Consider the following 20,198-nt stretch of genomic DNA (forward strand, 5'->3'; position numbering starts at 1 on the left):
TGGATACAATCACCACAAAACATCTCGACAAAGTGATAAGGCGCTGTATCAAATGCAAGGATTATTATAAGGAGAGCAATCAGAAGGCAGAACCAAAGGCTGTTAAGATTCCCAAAACAGCTGTGCGCATTTGGTTGCCTTGTTTCGCCCACAAAATATACATTCGCTTCACTTTATTCTGTGAAGAGCTTTGCGACATCTCAACAATGTGATAAGGCACTCTATCAAATGCAAGTATTATTATTATTGCTGTGCATAAATTGCTTGCTGCATTCACCTACAAATACAATCACTACATTTAACAGTAATTTATTACTACAAAGCACTTTGAGTGATTTTGATATCATAAGGTGCTATATTAAATCCAAAGACTATTATTTATTATTATTGTCTTACTACTGTTGTTAGCATGAAGGTAGCCTAATGCACTTCTAACATCGTCTCTGCAGATGAACATAAGAACATAAAAAATAGGAGCAGGAGTAGGCCATTTGGCCCCTCAAGCCTGCCCCGCCATTTAATAAAATCATGGTCGATCTTCTAACCTAATTCCATTTGGAGTCCTGTAGCTCAGTGGTTAGAGCACTCGCTTTGCAAGCGAGAGACCTGAGTTCAATTCCAGGCAGGGCGAAACCTTGGGCAAGTTTCCTTACTCCACATGCCTAATAATAATCCCTCCAAAAAAACAAAACAATAATAAATTGGTCATTTTCAATCTGCGACTGTTTGTGCGACATTGCTGTGCGCAATTGGCTGCCGCGTTCGCCCACAAATATACAGTCAATTCACTTTACAGTGTGTTCTGTGAAGCGCTTTGGGACGTCCTCCCGACGTGAAAAGCGCTATATCAAATGCAAGGATTATTATTATTATATTATTATTTACTCGTCTATCCCCATATCCCTTAATTCCTTTAGTTTTTTTTAAAAAACTATCGATCTCAGTCTTGAATATGTTCAATGACTGAGAATCCACAGCCTTCTGGGGTAGAGAATTCCATAAATTCACTACCCTCTGTGTGAAGAAATGTTTTATAAACTCAGTTCTAAAGGGCTGACCTTTAATCCTGAGACAATGACCCCTAGTTTTAGATTCTCCAACCTGGGGAAACAGTCTCACACTATCTACCCTGTCAAGACACATAAGAATCTTATAGGTTTCAATAAGGTCACCTCTAATTCTTTTATATTCTAGAGAATATAGGCCTAGTTTACTCAACCTGTCCTCGTAGGTCAACCCCATCTTCCCAGGAACTAACCTAGTAACTATGTTTCACCCCCTCTAAGGCGAGTATATTCTTTCTTAGATAAGGAGACCAAAACTGCACACAATATTCCAGATGCGAACCAGGACCACGTGGAGTTCAAGAAAACAAACTTTATCCAACAGAAACCATAAGAAGATTGCAGAATAGAAACAAACATTATTCTTAATTTACGAAGATTTACAAAGAATGTACAGCCTGGAAACAGGCCATTCAGCCCAACCAGTCCATGTTCATACTCCACGAGTCTCCAATCATTCACTTGCTCCCTCACATCCCCCTCTCCCTCATGTGACGGTCTAGCTTACTCTTGAATGCATCAATACTATCTGATTCTACCACTGCCTCAGGCAGCGAGTTCTTTTCTGTAATTCTTAAAAAGAACAGATTTCTAGAGTAAGACTGAATTTAAGATTTTTTCACAATATTGCACAAGCTTAAATTTTAAGATTAAAAGGTCTAATAGGCTAAAAGGTGGAAATCTGGGCCTTTGATATCTGACATGCAGTCAGTCAGAATAGTAATGGTTCTGGAGTCAAAGGCTAAACGCGGAAGATTAGAGCTTGGTCCAATCTGCATACATGTGGGAACTAAACCCATGTTTCGATCACATTTCATTGAAAGTCATGTTGTGGATGAATGTATAGAGCTAAAAAAGAAGAGCAGATCAGAAAATTAACTCTTACTTCTGCAGGCATTAATAAAAGAAACAAATTATACATACCATACTGACATTTTTTTGGTTTTCCTTAACTCTCTCCATTTCTGGAGTATCTGCCAGTGTGGTAACAGTACTGAGCATTTTTTCTGCTTCATCCTTGTATTTTTTCTGTGGGCAGCAAAATATATGTTTACAAGGTAAATCTTTGTAAGATAAATCCCCTGAAATGTTTTGACTTTAATTCTCAAGCAGAACTCAATCTGATTATTGCCTATCTGACTGTAAATATCCTTTATGTGTGCAGCATGCATCAACTCTGGTGTATTGGTAACAGTTCCATATTTACTTTGACCCAAGTCAGAAACCTGCTTGTACATTGCCTAAGACAGAGAAAAAATGAAAATAAATACCGAGATTTTAGTTCTTTGTTGCCATAGGCATTCAGAAATCACAAAGGTTGGCTCATTACATTGAATTACATACTTGCATTTCTCAGTAACATACAAATATTAAAAGTAAGAAAACTAGTTATGTTAAGAATTGATAGAGAATTGTTGCAAATATTAAACCTATACTTAGCTTTGAGTTTTTGCTTAGAAATGGCATTAACCTATAATTTTGTTCATACTTGAGAACCTCATTAGAGCACAGTGAGGCACCAAACAATGGCTACTTCTGGGTCATCAGGTCACCATTGTGGGACACTGCTGTGCGCAATTGGCTGCCGTATTTCTCCCACAAAATATACAGTCAATTCAGTTTACAGTATATTCCGTGAAGCTTTTTGAGACATCTAGGAGACGTCATAAGGCGCTACATCAAATGCAAGGAGCATTATTATTATTATTGGTGTCACTTCCTGGGCACTACGTGCAAGGATTGCTGTCAATGATGGTTCCTATGCATCTCACACATGCACAGAGCATCTGAGGTAACATCAGCAGTGCTTCCTGCACACAACGCAGAACGACAACAACAACAACCTGGATTTACATAGCGCCCTCCACACCGGACGGCGTCTCAGAGCACTTCACAGTAACGGATCCCGGGGCCGAGCCAGGGGAAGGGGGATGAAGGTGACCAAAGGCGCGGTCAAAAAGAAAGGTCTTCAGCAGGGACCTGAAAATAGGAAGAGAAGGAACAAGGCGAAGGGAGGGAGGAAGGGAATTCCAGAGCCTCGGGGCATAGTGGTTGAAGGCACGGCCGCCGAGGGTGGAGCGGAGGACTCGGGGGACAAGGAGGATGCCAGACCCAGAGGAACGAAGGCAGGAGGTGACTTCAGAAGCAACCTAAAGAACCACAAGTCAGCCATTTTTTTGAGAGTGGGAAACTTATGCCGTCAGCTATAATTTAGGCAGCGCTCTATTTCCCTTGTGTCATGTTTCATTAAAAGAAAATAATCTTAGGGTTAACTTTTTGTAAACAAACAAAAATTTTAGCGAAATTATTTTATATTTATCATAAGAATTTGCCATAATTAACACCTTAAGCACCAAAAAAAATCTGCAATAAGGCTATTTGCATTATCACAACAGTGAGCAGGTCAAAGGGTTAATATAAGTAAAACCACCGTGAAGACACAAATATCCCTTAATGTGCACTGACCTGACTGGCAACTTCTGATGCTTTCATGGCACGTTTAATATCAAGAACATCTGCACTTAGTTCCATTCCTTTGCCCTTAATTTGGGTTTCAAAATCCTTTTTGTACTCTCTCTGCAACAGTGAAATTAGTATCTAGAATTAATAATCTTTCACTATGAAACAAAAGGTGGCATTTGGATAGACATTATACCAGGCTTTGGAACTGGCCTGCTGAGTGAAGGGACTCTCCAAAGGGACCTTGGATTCTGCCTGGCAGAGGGAAGGGGCACAGAGACTTGTGGTATAAAAGCTGTAAACCGACCTTCTTCCCCTCACCCCCACCACCCCCTGTCCTCTTTTCCTCTGGCACTATGCCTTCTCAATTGCGTAGAACAGCAGATGCATGAGGTCTAGCTTCAAGGCCAGATCGGTGCTATTGTACTTGATGCCTGAGAGAGCATGGAGGTGGTAACTGTTAGTGAGAGCAAGGCACAGAGCCACTCACTGCAAACCCAGGTGTCTGCATCCCTCCTGGTCTGTTAGAGGTAGCAAGTGTTGCTAATCCCGGCTAGGGATCCTGGAGGGTACTGAGGCTTTTCCCGTTTCGTACCTTGGGATGTCCTCCCAATGTGAAAGGTGCTATACAAATGTAATTTTGTATTATATTTCATATTTAACAAATTCTGGTTGACCAATTCTGTCTCCATGTGTTGAGTATCCAGTTGGCTTGGACAGTCTGCCATCATCGTGTTATAATATGTTGAATTCAGGAATGTTTGAATCATTTTGGGATGGTGTACGCTCACCTCATTTAATATCTGGGATGCATTTCTGACTCGAACCCTGTCAGGTGTGTCTCCCGCCAGAGCCAGCCCTTTTCCTTTAATATTTTCTTCCCATTCTTTTCTATATTCTTTCTGAAAATAGAACGTTGTCACTTTAAGGCATGATTTAGCAATAATGTAAACAATAATGTAAACAAGAAAAAGTTGAATTTTATTATAAGGTAGGGTTTGATGAATATTTGGCACACCAAGCCAACAAAAAATACATCTGTTTATTCCAATTTCAAATTCAGTTGTCATTTGTTTAGTTAGGTTTTGTCCATTCTTTCCAACAACAACAAGATTTCATTTATAGAGCGCCTTTCACGTCAGGAGGACGTCCCAAGGCGCTGTACAGTTGGGTCAGGACCCGAGCAGGGGGGAAATGGTCAGGGTGAGGGGAGGGAAGGGAGGGAGCGAGGAGGGGGTAGAGAGTCGAGACGGGAGCTGAAGGCACGGTCCAAGCCACTAGATGGAGCTTTGCTCAAGGTCAAAGGAGGCAAAAACCATCAATGCAGACCACAATATCTATCAAATAAAATTCCCATCTGCTGATATGCATGTGTATTAGACACAGAAAGATGGAACTTAATAAGCTGCCCTCACTTTTTATTGAGGAAGCCATGGTGGCAAAAATGCAATGAAAAGAACAAGCAACATTAATATACCACACAGAATGATTGCCGAAGTCCTTCATCAAGATAATAAGGATCATTGAGGGCAAGAGGGAGGATTTGAAGGTACGGACCAAAAGCATGGTCAAAGAAACAGGTTTTATGGATCAAAATATGTGTATATCACAAGTTTAACAACAACTACATCTATCAAATATATTTCTGTCTATTATGGCAGAAACAAACAGTATCTATAAATGTTTGATTGCTTGACATCTTACACATTCATCTGTGCATCAGATATGCTTCCTCAGTTGCATTAACTAGAGGTGCCATTGTATATGAATAACAAGGGTGAGAGTTACCTCATTAAGAAGACTGGAGACATGTTTGGCATGTAAGTAGCTCGGGGTCATATCAAGATCCACCGACATTCTTCCTTTGATTGCCTCATCATAATCTCTTCTGTATTCCTTCTGATGATTGGCACAATATGAAACGTGTCAATGTTTCCATGTGCAGTTTACATATTTCATTCTCGTGACAAAAGATGTGACAATCGTTCACAAGCACAGTAAGTGAGGTATCTCTGGATGTTGTTTTGCATTGGACATCTGCTTTCATGTATACTGCGAAAACCTTCAAATTCCAAACATTTGTTTATTCAGCTCAATATAGAACGAACCATATTTGTCAGTGGACATGTAAATGAAAAACAGTCTGCCATTACTATTTGGATCAGTTTCATAAGAGCATAAGAACATAACAAAAGCGAGACAAAAAAAAAGGCCAAGGTCCAACTAGTTCATCTTCCACCTGCCTGGCGGTCGCATGCACTTATGTCCCAAACAACCTATGTACTCTATTCCATAATATTATTTCCTAAAATAAAATCTGCGTTTGAAGGAATCAGCATTTCCTGCTTGAATCGCAAAAATAGTAAACCGGTGGAAGCTTCAGGAATCATTATAGTATATTTAGTCTTAACTTTTGTCAGCAATGATTCTTGATCTAGGACAAAACTATTTTGTGAAATAACTAATTTTATAGTTGATTAGGTCTATTAACTGAGAAGAGAAGGTTGGGGGGCAATATGATTACAGTCTTTAATATTCTGAAGGGAATAGATAATGTAGACCATGATAAGCTGTTTTATCTTGTACTGAACAGTAGAACCAGAGGACATGGCCTGCAAATAAAGGAGGGAAATTCGGAACAAATCTGCAGAAACACTACTTCAGTGAGCGAGTAGTAAACTTATGGAACAGGCTCCCAAGGGAGACAGTGGAAGCAGAAAATGTTGTTTGTTTGAAGAATAAATTACATAGATTTATGCTAGAAAATAATATCTTGGGAAACAGTGAATAGTTTGGGACTCAACATGTCAAGCGTCTACCAGGATGGTGAATGGTGAACCAGATGGACCTTGGTCCTCTTTCCCCTAGCAAACTCTCGTTTCCTTACTCTACACGCCTCTGTTTACCTAGCAGTAAGTAGGAACACGGTTGTTAGTCCATTGGCGGATCGCTTTTCCGGGGTTAATAATTGCTTAAAAAAAAAAAAAAAATTGGTCACTCAATCCATGACTGTTTGTGGGGCACTGCTGTGCGCAATTGATTGCCATGTTTCGCCCACAAAATATACAGTCAATTCACTTTACAGTACATTCTGCCTCATTGTCAGTGTAGTGTAAAAATGACATTCTGCATAAATAAGTGACAGTAATGGATAATGTCCAAAATTTGAAAAAATCTGCACTTCTTCACCTCACTCTGCAGATTCTGTGCCTCTTTTGTTGCTAAATAATTTGGAGTCTCCATAACTTCCAGCATTGATTTTCCTTTAGATTTTTCATACTCTTCCTTGTACTTGACCTGTCGTGTACAAAATGATTCAAGTTTCAAGACTCTGACAAAAGCCATGTTTAAAAAAANCAAAGCTTTTTTCTATTTAGTAGCATCTCGAGCTTACTGTACCTGACTTTGGAGTATTTTATTTTCCTTATGGTGCAATTGTTCTGAAGTATCCAATGCCAGGTGATAATGACCTTTACTTTTTTCAAATTGTTTCTTGTATTCATACTAAAAGGAAATTTGTCAGACATTAGTATAGAATTTAGCTCCAAAGTAGAATTCAATAACATTGTTCTGTTACTTCAGCTGCTTTGTCCTACTCCCTGGAACTCTACTGAAACCCCTCCACCCCACTCTCTCCTTCTGTGCTTTCATAACCCTTCTAAAGAACTCTCTTTTTCAGCTCCTTCGTCTGCCTCCCCACCACACCACCCACCCTCACCGCCCCACATTTCCTTCATAGCTACAACTCTGTCTTTGTAAAGTGTTTCAAGACATTCTCCTATATGAAAGGTGTTATTTAAATGCATATTGTTGTTGTTGCTGCTGCTGTAGATGTGAGATGCCTGAAATTCTAACTAGTTTTTTGCCTGCAAGATTAGTTTATCTTAAAACTTAAGATCACGTAGAATTGGGGAAAAATTCTTCAATTCAGTCGTAGTCAGGAAGACCGATCTCTAGGGTTCTTATGAAGACAAGTTTCCAATTTAAGACTGAACTGAAGAATTTTCCATAAATTTTAAGATGAATTGGTCTTACCAGATAAGACTGGATAGAATTTGGGAACCTAAAAAAGGAAAGGATTGCGCTCTACTGTGACACTCCCACAATTGAATAACACCAACAGCAAGAACTCCCTCAAGCTATATAGTGAACAGTACAACTCAACATCAAACGTGTTAGAGTATTGCCACCGTTCTTCTGATACACTCTTACTGATCGAGTGTCAGATCCACTAGTTGGAGTTGTGAAGCTTTAGCAGCAGCTACTGCTTAGCGCTCATACCAATCAAGGTCAATGCTTGAAATCCTCCTTAAGGTAACCTGCCTGAAATATAAGACCAGCACGGTGCTTCTATGTGGGAAGGGTCACCGAAGACAGTTTCAGAGCAGTATTGGCAATGGCCTAGGACTGGTGGTTCATCCACTTATACAAACAAATTGGAAAAGCAATGAAATACTTTGAAAGCCAAACAATCAACATCAAGAAAAGAGTAAAAGGCAAAATACTGCAGATGCTGGGAATCTGAAATAAAAACAAAAATCGCTGGGAACACTCAGCAGGTCAGGCAGCATCTATGGAGAGAGGAAAGTGAGTTGACTCAAACTCATTGACTTGAAACTTTTCTCTCTCCATAGATGCTGCCCAACCTGCTGAGTGCTCCCAGTTACTTCTGTTTTTATTTCAAGAAAAAAATACATTTCTAATGTTAAACCCTTTGTTCCACTACTTCAGAGCCGGCAAATCAATCTATATATTTCACTAAAAAGGAAAACCCATGCATTTTTATAGTATATATTACATTTAAATATTTGAGAAAAAAAGTATAATTAACATCAAGTGCAATGACTGTTTTTGGAGGCAAATCCAGCAATCATTTACACCAGCAAAATCCAGCTAACAAGCAGCTAAATGAACAATTCATCGGAAGGATTGTTGACCAGAAACACGGAAACATTCACCACAGAAAGAGGCCATTTGGCTCATCATGTCTGAGCCACTGATACCTCTGCATTTAAATAGGAGAACGTCGCCAGGACTTAGCACGCTGAGCAAGATATCCGTTGAAGTTGAAAAAACAATGTCCTGGTTTTGTGGCTTTTTATTTTGCAAAGTGTTTAGTTTCTTCAATGGATCCACAGTCATGGAGTAGTTGACCTTCACGTTTCTTTAGAGGTGTCAGCCTGATGTTTGAATCCTCTGTATTTTTAAGTCACCAATTTTGATTAATCCTACTTTCTAGCTCTTCCTTATATCCTTTCTTTTTTTTACTTCTCAAGTGCCTATCCAGTCCCTTTTTGAATGATTCTATTGACCCAGCCTCAATAACCACTTGTTGTAATAAATTCTACCCCTTCAAAACTTCACAGTGAAGAATTTCCTTTTAACCTCTCCCTCAGGTGAAAAGGTAACATTGGCAGAAACTGTCATTGGATCGTTAACCCTTTCCCAGAACATTCCACAGCCCAATGTAAGGGCAGGAAATGAAAAAACTCACAACTCCCAAGCTTCTGCACACAACTGATAAGAGTCTGATTCAAACACACACTAAGCAATTAGTTTATTTCAAACTAGATATGATTTGTTTTCCAATTGGTTTCTGATGGCTTTAAAAACCTATTACTGAAATGAAGCATGCAATTTACAAATCACATCTTCCCACACTTCAGTTGTCAGCATCACCAAGTTCTTTCCCTTTGCAAGTTGCAAATAACTCATCAGCTTTCAGGAAAATCTTCCTCCAATGTGCATGTAAATTAGTAGTGGATGGATTATTGTGTTATGCTAATGATAAACTTTGGCACAGATTTGTGCTCATCAAAATGAGCAATGTTACCCATTTTCAAGAATTTTGCTCTTACCCTTCAGTTTAATTTGCTTTGTACATTTTGCAGCCAGACTGCTGCACAATTATTTACAGCTTCAAAAAAATACAGTACAGCAAAGTTATGAAAAACTCACAGCACTTTGCAGTTTGCTGGCTGTTAACGCATGCTCCAGATGCAACAAATTAGGCAAATGCGAGGCTGTGCGATTTATTCTTTGAAGATCAAGCTTATATTTTACCTGAAAACATAAGAAAAGCTTGAGTATTAATAGAGATTTGGGTTCCGATTCCTTTTAACGTTTCTGTGAAAAATACATGCAGAAACACAGCACCATATTTAAGAATGTCCTAACCAGGCAGAGGTCCACATACACATGGAAATGTCAGTGTTTCTAGAATGGAATGCGCACTATTCCCCTGGAGGGAAGCATCCTGCTTACTTAATTCCACAGAGTATTAGGCACAGAATGGCAAGAGCCAAGGTTTGGGGTACTACTAGCATCTAACCAACTGAAACCAAATAGCTTGCCATTGAGAGCACTTTCTGACAAGCTTTCCTGCTTTTTGTCGATTTTGAGAACAACCATCCCATTAGAGCCTGCATGGTTAACAACAGCCAAATAGGAAGAATTACAGCCCTCAGTGACCAGTGTCCCATTCCTTGTCTTATTGACAAGAGGGCAGGCTTGTCTGTCATTAGCAGTGACCTGGAGTATTTCATACCCATCTGGCTCAATTTCCTTTTGTGAGAAAATTGCGCAATTTCAGTCACAAACTAGAATGATGCATTTTAGATCCCATTAAGGAATTCTCTCAAGCAATATAAAGCGCAAACGTTATGCCAAATTCCTGAGCTACAGAAGGGAAGAGAACGAAATTGATTGCTATAAAGGGTGCTCACATTGCTGGCAAGAGCATTTGCTGTTTGCAATTGTCTGAAAGAGGCACTTTCCTGAGGATTGTAGTGATGTCTTTTTCCTTCTTTGATATATTTGTCTTTGTAGTTAATCTGGAACAGAACAAAATTTCAAATGTTAGATTTCACCTTCAAAATACACGGTGGTAGCACTTTACAGTAAATTCTGTGAAGTATTTGAGGGGTCCTCCCAATGTGAAAGGAGCTATAACAAATGTAACAATTGTTATTACTGTTAAATTAAACTTAAAGAATTAAAGATTCCAACAGCATTTCGGATAACATTTATCGTTACAGCAATTGAAGTGAAATACTCTTGCTGCACCCAGTATATCTTTACACTGAACTCCACCTCATTCTCAGCAGTTTACCAAAAGCAAAGCATTTCTCAGGAGTCATCATGTCTACTTACTCTAAGATGGCAAAACTATAGAGTTAAACATGTACTTCTTTCCCCCAAACCCCGGAAGATTCATATTCTCCTGATCTCTATTGAGATTCTCTATGGAGTCCTGTAGCATTGTGGTTACAGCACTCGTAAGTGAGAGGACCTAGGTTCGATTTCCAGGCCAGATGAAACCTTAGGCAGGTTTCCTTACTTCACACGTCTCTGTTTACTTAGAGTAAGTAGGAACTCTTGTTAGTCGATTGATGGATCAGTGGTCCAGGGGTAATAATTCCTTCAAAAAAATAAATAATAATTTGGTCACTTAATCCACAACTGTTTGTGGGACACTACTGTGTGCAATTGACTGCCACGTTTAGCCCACAATATATACAGTCACTACACTTTACAATATATTCTGTGAAGTGCTTTGAGACATCTCAAAGACATGATAAGACGATATATCAAATGCAAGTATTATTATTATTATTATCCTTGTAGACAATGTTGACAAAACCATTCATATCCATCTTCCCAATTCCCATTGTATTCATCATGCTAAATATTATTTTAAATACTTTAATCAAATCATTGCTAAAACTCCACAGGTCTAGTGAATATAATCCACATTTTCCCAGTCTATCATCTAAGTCCCTTCATCCAAGGTATTGTTCTGGCAATTGCTGTTGTCCTTGCTGCAAGACCAGTATTTGCTTACCAAAATTTAACACATTTCAGATGAGATCTAACCGGCAGGGTTATGTGCCGGCAGTAATACTTCTTTGCTGTTGTGTTCTATACCTCTTTAATATAGCTCAACATACTCGTAACCTTACTCTAGATTGTTTTTGTACCTGCAAACTAGCCTTTATTGATTGATATACGAAGACCCCTAATTTCCATCTGGGTCCCTCCCAAGACATCCTGAATTAGAAAGTGTTCCCATTCGTAATTCTTATGTCCAAAATGTACTAACTCACACTTCACTACATTCTTATACATTTCTCAATTTTCTGCTCTCTTAATCTGTCGATGTCCATTTTTTTATTTTTAGCTCTCTTCTTCACAAAAGACTAAAGCTCTCAGCTTGGTGGATATGCTCCTATTTATTTCCACAACCAGGTCAGTTATATATAGAGTGAACACTGTGTCCCGGTACAAAACCCTGTGGATCACCACTTGTCATTTCCTGTCAACAAGAGGAGAATGTCCTTTTTATCCCATTCAGCTCATTAAGTGGTAACCATCTGATGACTTGATCTCAAGATAAAATAGAACTTGTGGTTATGTAACTAATTGAAAGTAATATGACTGAATAATGGAAACTTAATTGTAATAACCAAATAAATAGAAAACAACATGAACTGCTCCAAATTCAGATCTGCTGAAAATATATTGGATATTTGATTGAAAAACAGTGTTTACATTATTTGAGACTGCCTTGAAATTCTTGATGCCAGTTTAAAATAGTTTCAGGAACAAATTAATTTGGAAAATATTGTTCTAAGCACCCCAATTTTACTTGTCTCTCACCAGGACCTTCTTGCCTCTTGCTCTCACACCATCATCCTGGCTGGTGTCCTATCTTACAATCCCCCAAATAAAATTGGTCATTCTAATGGACATGAAAATTGGCTGCCAGATTCACCAATTAAATGAACAATCATTACACTTTACATACCTCGTGACGCGAAAGCCACTATATCAAATGCAAAGTTTTTTTTTAATCTAGTTCTCTCCTCACTGTACAAGTCAAACAGCCTAGTCACTTCTACACCATTGGTCTTTATTTCAATGGGAATTTCAGCTCTATTATAAGAATAATCCTTGTATTTGATACAGCACCTTATCATGTCACCAAGACATTTCAATGCGCTTCACAGGATACAAGTAAAGTGGCGTGTTTGTCTATATTTTGTGGATGACCTCATCAGCCAATTTGCAAACAGCATTATCACACTCTGATTGTCTTCTCATAACTCAAGAACTCTGAATCATGGAATAATGATTGCTGTTTTTCTATGAATCAGTTCCAATGCTTTAATGCCATTTTGAAGGTACCGTTCTCAAAAGTATGCACAATATTCCAAATGAAGTCTTCTCTTCGAACAAGTGTAGTGTAAGTCAAGATCACTATTCAAAAAAAGGGAATTTCTCCCGATGTCCTAGATAACAAATCCCCCAAATAAAACTGGGACATTGTTGTGTGCACAATACACAGTCAATTCACTTTACAGTAAATCCCATGAAGAGCTTTGAGGTGTTTCAATGACACGATAAAGCAAATATTATTATTTTTAACAGTAACCTTGCCTTGCTGACAACAGCTTCAATATTACAACAACAACAACAAGATTACATTTGTATAGCGCTTTTCACATCGGGAAGACATCCCAAGGCGCTGGACAGAGAACAGCATTTCAATATTAACTGGAAACCTGCAGAGAGCCATCACTGACCACACTCAGGTCATTTTTCTTTTTTCTGCCTCTGCTAATAGACATATTTTATTATGTATACAAGTTTACAATGTTGTGTTCTATTTAACTTACATTTATCTACATTAAAAATCGATGTTTCAGGGCTTGAGTCATCTGCTGGATGCATACAGATTTTCTTGAAGTTTTTTTTAAACTTCTCTTCATATTATTCACCTGCCCACATCATTGCAATAATCAGTAAATGTTAAAATAGCAGATTTGTACAGCGCTTTTCACATCGGGAGGACATACTGCTTTCTTCCGAGTCATATATGAATAGTGTGAACAGAGGGGACTCAAAACCGCAATGCTATCCTGCGTAAAGGGCGCTATGAAATGCAAGTTGTTGTTGCCATTCACCATCCCCAAATAGCTTTTTCAATTAATCATCATTATTCATTTTCTACTGCTAAGTTGATATGAAGGTAAAGCAGGGTCTTCTTGGAGCTGAGCTGGCTCAAAGGTGATGTGCTTAGCAAAGGATGTTAGTATTTAGTCAATTCTCTGTTACAATATCAGTAATTCAGTTCCTGAGCTGGCGGGTCTGCAATACTCAAAGGCACTGTTGACGACTGATCAAACAGCGTGAGAGTTAGTGCGGTCAACTTTTTTTAACCGTAAGTTTTGATGAGGGTTTCAAGAGCAGAGGTAAAAGTGGTTGAAAGCTCATTCATCAAAGATGGGGTGGAGCAGGTTAGGGCATGAAGCAAACCAGAGCAGAGCAAGTATCAAGGGAGTAGGATTGCATTTGATTGCAGAGTTAGGGTGGGGAAAAATCACAAAGGCAGTTAAAGGTAAGAATGAGCCAAGTACCTTGAAGTCAATTCACTGAATGATCAGGAACCGGTGAAACTAAAGATTTGGAATGAAAGGTATGGCCTTGAGGAGTCTAGTGCAGGAGAGAACATGAGTGCGGAGTTCGTGGGTGTGAAGGTTGGGGCTGGGAGGCTGGTGGGTAGGAATTGGAAAAGTAGACTGGAGGTGACAAAGGTAGAGATGAAGGTTTTGGCTGCATGGACAATGAGGTCGTGGCAGAGGGAGGAGTGTGTGGACATTGTGGATCCTAGAATTAGTATGGATATCAGGGTCTCTATTGTGCACATATATTTTCCCTTTAAACAATTCTAAAGTCAACAGAAGGCTTACTTGACTAGTTAATTTGGAAACCTCCTTAGCGTGTTCAATGTCTGGTCTGCCTATTATGGATGTTTTCATAGCTGCTGCCGCTTTAGCGTCGTTTTTATATTCTACCTGTAAAAAAAACAACATAACATTTAATTAGTAAACATTTAAATGTTAAATATTAGCAAGTATCGCATTCAGTCTTAATCAACAATCTGTCACCTAACAGATTGAAACTGATTTGATTGCATTTCCTTGGTTCATTTTCTTAAGAGTTTCAACAGAATGACAGATTGCTTGCCACAAAACTTTCTTTAAAGTGTTAATGAAGAATAATTTCCACACAACAGCAAACACTGGAATTTAAACATTTATCTTAATATACCTCCTAAATTAATTTTCAAATACAAGTAAAATACCCGGGGACAAACAAGAACATGCAGCTACATTACTTTTTATTGGCACCGACTTCTGATTTTATATGAGAAGTGCCAATCCTGGTGAAGCTTTTATTCTTTTGACACTTGCTCACAGTTAGCGAGAGCATTGTGATTACACTTCTCTCATTGGAGGCAGCAGAGTCTCTGATGTCAATTTTTCTAAGATTTCTTGCAATTAAATAATGCAGCCACAATACTTTAATACCCAGCAATATCATAATAATCCTTATATTTGATATAGCACCTTATCATGTCGTCAAAACATCTCAAAGTGCTTCACAGGATATATTGTAAAGTGCAGTGTCTGTATTTTAAGATTATAAAAATGAATCATAATTATAAATAACCTCTATAATAACATTTCAGTTTATTCTTAAAATTGTAGTTGCTTATTAATTACATTAAGCAAAATGTCTGCATTTTAGATGTCAAAGTGTCTGAATGTCTAATAGTGTAAGGAATTAAAATATTTGTAAGTAGTGTTGATAAATGCCGACAAAATGAAATACATATACATCACCTGTAAAATGTATTGTTACAGGTTTACCATTACCTTTGCTCTCCATTCAGAAATGGTATTGTGTGTCAGTGGCAGCTCTGAAGCATAACATAACACTATCCAATGACAGCAGGCTTCACCTCTAGAGAGCACTGAGCAGACAATGATGATAACACCAGACACCCCCGCTACTGACGCAGATCCACCAAGGTCAAAGACAGATACAGACAGCAGGCGCTCTGCATCAGTACAGCTCTACAGTTATCTGCACCAATGTTACTCCTTCAAGTAGTACCCACTGGAAGATGGACACAACCAGTCCAGAGTATTTTGAAGGGAACATTATCCCCAGAAAGCAATCCGCCAGTCAACTAACAACCGGACTTACTGCTAGGTAAACAAAGGCGAGCATTATTCTTTGTACTCAGTTATGAAAAATAAAAACAGACATGCACGAGGCAGCAAAAACTAAATGGGGTGTTCAGTAGAAGCGTTGTGACTGTACATGTGTCAATTTGCAAATAATGCCCAATGGCAGAGCTCAGTATTCAACACAAAGAAATCTGCTCAATTTTACTTGTGAGTAAAACTAAGGGTTCCTTACGTTACTGACAAGCCTCGATGTTTGTGTTGCTTTTTTGATGTCCAGTCTGTCAGCAATCTCCGTGTATCTGTGCATGCTCAGTGCATCTTTCTTGTACAAAACCTATTCAAAACAAAGCAAACAATATGTTTTATCATCATCATTCACTGGAAAATCAAAAATTCAACCAGCAAAACAAAAGTAGTTTGTCTCTCCTGCATGTACAACCTTTTTTGCCAAAATGGAATGACTTTACCTGCTAATTAATAAAACGTTTACTAATTATTGAAAACGTAATGTATGCCAGACTGGAACTTATATGGATGAATGACGATTTTTGATTTACAACAACAACAAAAAAGTTATATTTGTATAGCATCTTTCACATCAGGAGGATGTCCTGAGGCACTGGACAATCAGTGTTTCGGACCCAAACTGGGGGTCGGGATCGGGAAGAGTGGAGGGGCAGCGGGCAGAGGCTGACGAAGGCACAGGTCGAAGAGGAGGGACTTGAGATGGGTCTTGAAGGAGGCAAAGGAGAGGGCAAGCGGAGGGACTGTGGGATGGAGTTCCAGAGGATGGGGGCAGAGTGGCAGAAGGCCCACCCGTCAAGGGTGGGACGGGCGAGACAGGGATGTGAAGCAGGCCGGAACTGCCTGAGAGGAGGTAGCGGGCAAGTTGATAGGGAGTTAGAAGGTCGCAGAGGTAGGGGGGAGCAAGGCCATGGAAGGCTTTACATGTGAGGACCAGGATCTGCAAATGCATCCTCTGTGTGATGGAAAGCCAGTGGAGTCGGGCGAGGATGGGGATGATAGGGTCGTGGAGCCTGGTGCGGGAGAGTTCTGGATGATCTGCAACCTGTGGAGGGAAGAGTTGGGGAGGCCGACAAGCAGGGAGTTTGTATAGTCGAGCCTGGATGTTTGAATGCGTGTATGAGGGTCTGGGCGACCTGCGGTGTGAGACAGTGGCGGAGGAGAGCAATGTTGCGGAGGTGGGGAACGGCAGAGCGGGCCATGGCACGAATGTGGGGTATGAAAGACAGTTGAGGGTTGAACAGGACACTGAAGTTCCATATTAATTCCATGAGATGTAGAGTGCATCCATGGATGGTGATGCTGTCAGCACCCAAGGTATGGAGGCGCTGACGGGAGCCAAGTAGGAGGGCCTCAGTCTTGCTGACGTTCAACTGCAGGAAGTTAGCTCTCATCCAGGACTTGGTATCTAACAAGACATTCTGTGAGGACAGCAGTGGTCCTGGAATCGAGGGTGGAGGCATTTGGGTGTCATCCGCATACATGTGGAAGTTGACTGCATGTCTGCGGATGATGTCATCAAGAGGGAGCATACAGATATTGAAAAGGAGACGGTATAAAGCATTGAATTAGATATTTTAATTTTATTTGTTAGTACATTTTGCAGATATATACTGTGGATTAATATTTATCTTAAGTAAAAGTCCAGAGGGGGAAAAAGCTCTAATTGGCAGTTATATTATGTAATAATGCACTCACAGGAAGAAACCAGACCCAAAAAACAACGGAAATTTATAACTTCTTTACACATGAGCGAGCCCCTCAGTACCAATTTGTTTCAAAATAGCATGGGGCTGCGAGAACACAGCTCGTCCCTCTGGCATCTAACATGTCAACACATAGCATATCGGCTTTGTATCATAGATACAAGCTCTGACACAACCCTCATTACCGGCTCTTCCACAAACTCCATTTAATCACTAGGTTAAATAATGTTGATAAAGTCACTGTCACAACGAGAAGTTTTAATCAACAACCATGTAACATATCAGTCAAAATATTTACTTCACAGCCCCTATAATAATGGATTTAAATACTGTCATTACTTGACACTCTCGAGTTTTATCACCTCATGACTGGACTTTTTTTGGTTGAACATATGACACTACAGAATGTCTCATTACAGTGTATGCCTTTGGAATCCTCATTAGTCCCATACTTGTGAGGCTTAACTGGCTTCCTGCACTTCAGTGAATCAATTTCAAATAACCTTCAAATCGCCTCATAATCTTGCCCTCCCAATTTTGTAATCTACTCAAGACCGATTATCTTGCCTGCGCCCTCTGATCCTCCTGCTCTGGTCTATAATAATAATAATCCTTGCATTTGACATAGCACCTTATCATGTCTTCGAGGCGTCTCAAAGCACTTCGCAGAATTTTTTTTGGGGTGGGGGGTGTCAGCCACATGTGGAAACCCATCAGTGTGCTTAAGAGTATCTAAACCAAGCTGAATTTCCATGTATCCCACCTACACATGGAAATACCAGAGATAGATTGTTGCAACTGTATGCACACTCTCTCCCTGGAGGGATGAATCCTGCTTACCTAATTCCGGAAAGTATTAAGCGCAGGTTGGAAAGAGCCAAGGCCTGGGGACACCAGAGTGTACGTTGGGAAACTGCTGAGTCTAGCCAGCTAAAACCGCATAGTTTGCCATTCATATTGCTTTCCGGCCAAGCTTTCCCGCTGCTTGTCCAGCTAGGGCCACTTTATCCATTAAGGCTTTGGCTTGCAGGGTTAGCAGGAGCTAAGTGGAAGGATTCCCTGCTCCCAGTGACTGGTCTGCCCTTCCCGGTCCTGCTGATGACCCAGGCTGGCTGTGCTGTCATCAGCAGTGCCCTGGAATACTGTGGATCCGGCTCGCTCAGGAACCGGACTACCGAGACCTCCACAGAGGGCTGACTCGATCTGACATTCCATTGCCAGGCATGTCACCTTGGAGCCAGTTCAGCTCCAAGGAGACTCCCGCTTAGATTATACGCAAAATATACTGCAACGTGAATTGACTATATATTTTGTGGGCGAAACCCTCTAAATCCCTCCACCTCACTTGTTGGCCTGGGGGTTGGGGATGGGGATGAAATCTGGTCAACTGCTTCATCATTCCCACTATCCCAGGATCAGTGACATAGGCTTCAGTCATTGTGCCCTCACTCTATGGAAAACTCTACCAAAATGTCTTCACCTTGCACCTAATCCCAAAAAATCAGGTCTTCGATCAACAAAGTTACAACCTTTTCTCTCTGCTCAAGGATCCCTATCAGGATTTTTTTGAAGCACTTTATGAGACGTTCAAAACTTTCATGAAAAACATCACAATAAGTTCAAGTTAAATTTTTTAAGTTTGCACAAGTTTGTTCATTATTTCTGCTATTTTATCAGTTGTTAAATGTTTGTTACAAACATAACTTCGCAAAGTTAAATTGTGTTACTTTAATCTGAGGGAGAGGGGATTAGAAGGGTATGAAAGACAATAAGGAAAGTGTAAAGGCTCGTGTGGAGTACACGGACAGGTTGGGCCAAGTGACCTTCTTTGCAAATCTGTGTAGATCAATCTACTACATTGTTCTTTGGCCATTCCCATGCATGTTCAAATCTATGTGCTAGACCCTTTATATTGAACAGGATTCCATTAGCAAAGCTGAATAAGGTTTGAGATTATTGATCATTCACTTAAAGAACTGGTCTATCTTTCAGCGAATGATCAATAATTTAGCAGCAAAGCAAATCAAGTATAAGGATGCAATACAAGAATGTTTATTATCAGTTGAAGCAAATTATTCCATTCCTATACAGATCAGGAGTGAATCTAAATTTGCATTTCTATGCTATTTGGACACGCAACTGTGAAAGGGACTCTGATGCATAAGGTTCAGAGAAGAGCAAAAAAAATAATTTTCTGCACTGGACCTTGTGGATTTGGAGTGGGATTTACAACAACAAATTATATTTATATAATGTCTTTCATGTCAGAAGGACATCACAAGGTGCTGAAATTTTCACTGAATTTGCATTGACAATTCAAGGCAACATCAAGTAGCTCCCACAAATCACTCTTTTTGTCTGGGTTTATCTTTCCTGGGATAGCAAACCGGTACAAGTAAAATGAATCCAAACAGGATTCTAGGTAATCACCTGGGTCAACAGAAAAGTGCGGTCGCACTTTTTCCATGGAATCCACTACAAACACCCTCCTCCGCTATAAACATGCTAAAAATTTTGTTTCTGGACCCAGGCCTCTCACTGTTTACCTGACGTCACTGTGGGCAGACCAGGAAATGCGTTGGTGTCCACCGACCCACCCCACTGAGAAAAAAAATGGGCCACCCAGTTTTTGTTAAAGAAGCAATTCATATTTTTTTTGTAATATGTGTTATTTCCCCGTGTTTTAGTTTTTATCAATAAAGTGAAAAAATGTATGTTGGCAGTAAAATGTACCCCAACAGCACCAATCAACTCCCCGCACTTCCCTACAAATTTCCCCGTAATCTTTTGGCAAATATTTCCGCACTTTTCCACTGTCCCAGGGAATCACATAGGTAATGACACTTGTGTTCATCACATACATGGGAAGACATCCTTCCAAATGCGCAAACTACAACCAACAAGAA

General features: G+C 39.8%; 1 protein-coding gene across 6 annotated transcripts in view; it reads right to left on the reverse strand.

Annotated features, from left to right (window-relative positions):
* The window catches only part of LOC103176291 (LIM zinc-binding domain-containing Nebulette), a 187,034-nt gene that overhangs the window by 17,303 nt on the left and 149,533 nt on the right, over positions 1 to 20,198 (reverse strand). For 4 of the 6 annotated variants that reach the window (XM_042346938.1, XM_042346937.1, XM_042346936.1 and 1 more), the window contains exons 6-15: positions 15,795 to 15,896; positions 14,276 to 14,380; positions 10,250 to 10,357; positions 9,483 to 9,587; positions 6,924 to 7,028; positions 6,714 to 6,821; positions 5,313 to 5,423; positions 4,316 to 4,426; positions 3,531 to 3,641; positions 1,989 to 2,093 (exon numbers count right to left, since the gene is read on the reverse strand). The exons of the other annotated variants lie outside the window; for them this stretch is intronic. In XM_042346938.1, coding sequence (XP_042202872.1) covers positions 1,989 to 2,093; positions 3,531 to 3,641; positions 4,316 to 4,426; positions 5,313 to 5,423; positions 6,714 to 6,821; positions 6,924 to 7,028; positions 9,483 to 9,587; positions 10,250 to 10,357; positions 14,276 to 14,380; positions 15,795 to 15,896 — 1,071 coding nt within the window. The remainder of the gene's footprint in view (positions 1 to 1,988; positions 2,094 to 3,530; positions 3,642 to 4,315; positions 4,427 to 5,312; positions 5,424 to 6,713; positions 6,822 to 6,923; positions 7,029 to 9,482; positions 9,588 to 10,249; positions 10,358 to 14,275; positions 14,381 to 15,794; positions 15,897 to 20,198) is intronic. 6 annotated transcript variants of the gene reach the window in all.

This window comes from Callorhinchus milii, unplaced genomic scaffold (assembly GCF_018977255.1).
Source record: "Callorhinchus milii isolate IMCB2004 unplaced genomic scaffold, IMCB_Cmil_1.0 Scaffold2, whole genome shotgun sequence".
Lineage (NCBI taxonomy): Eukaryota > Metazoa > Chordata > Chondrichthyes > Chimaeriformes > Callorhinchidae > Callorhinchus > Callorhinchus milii.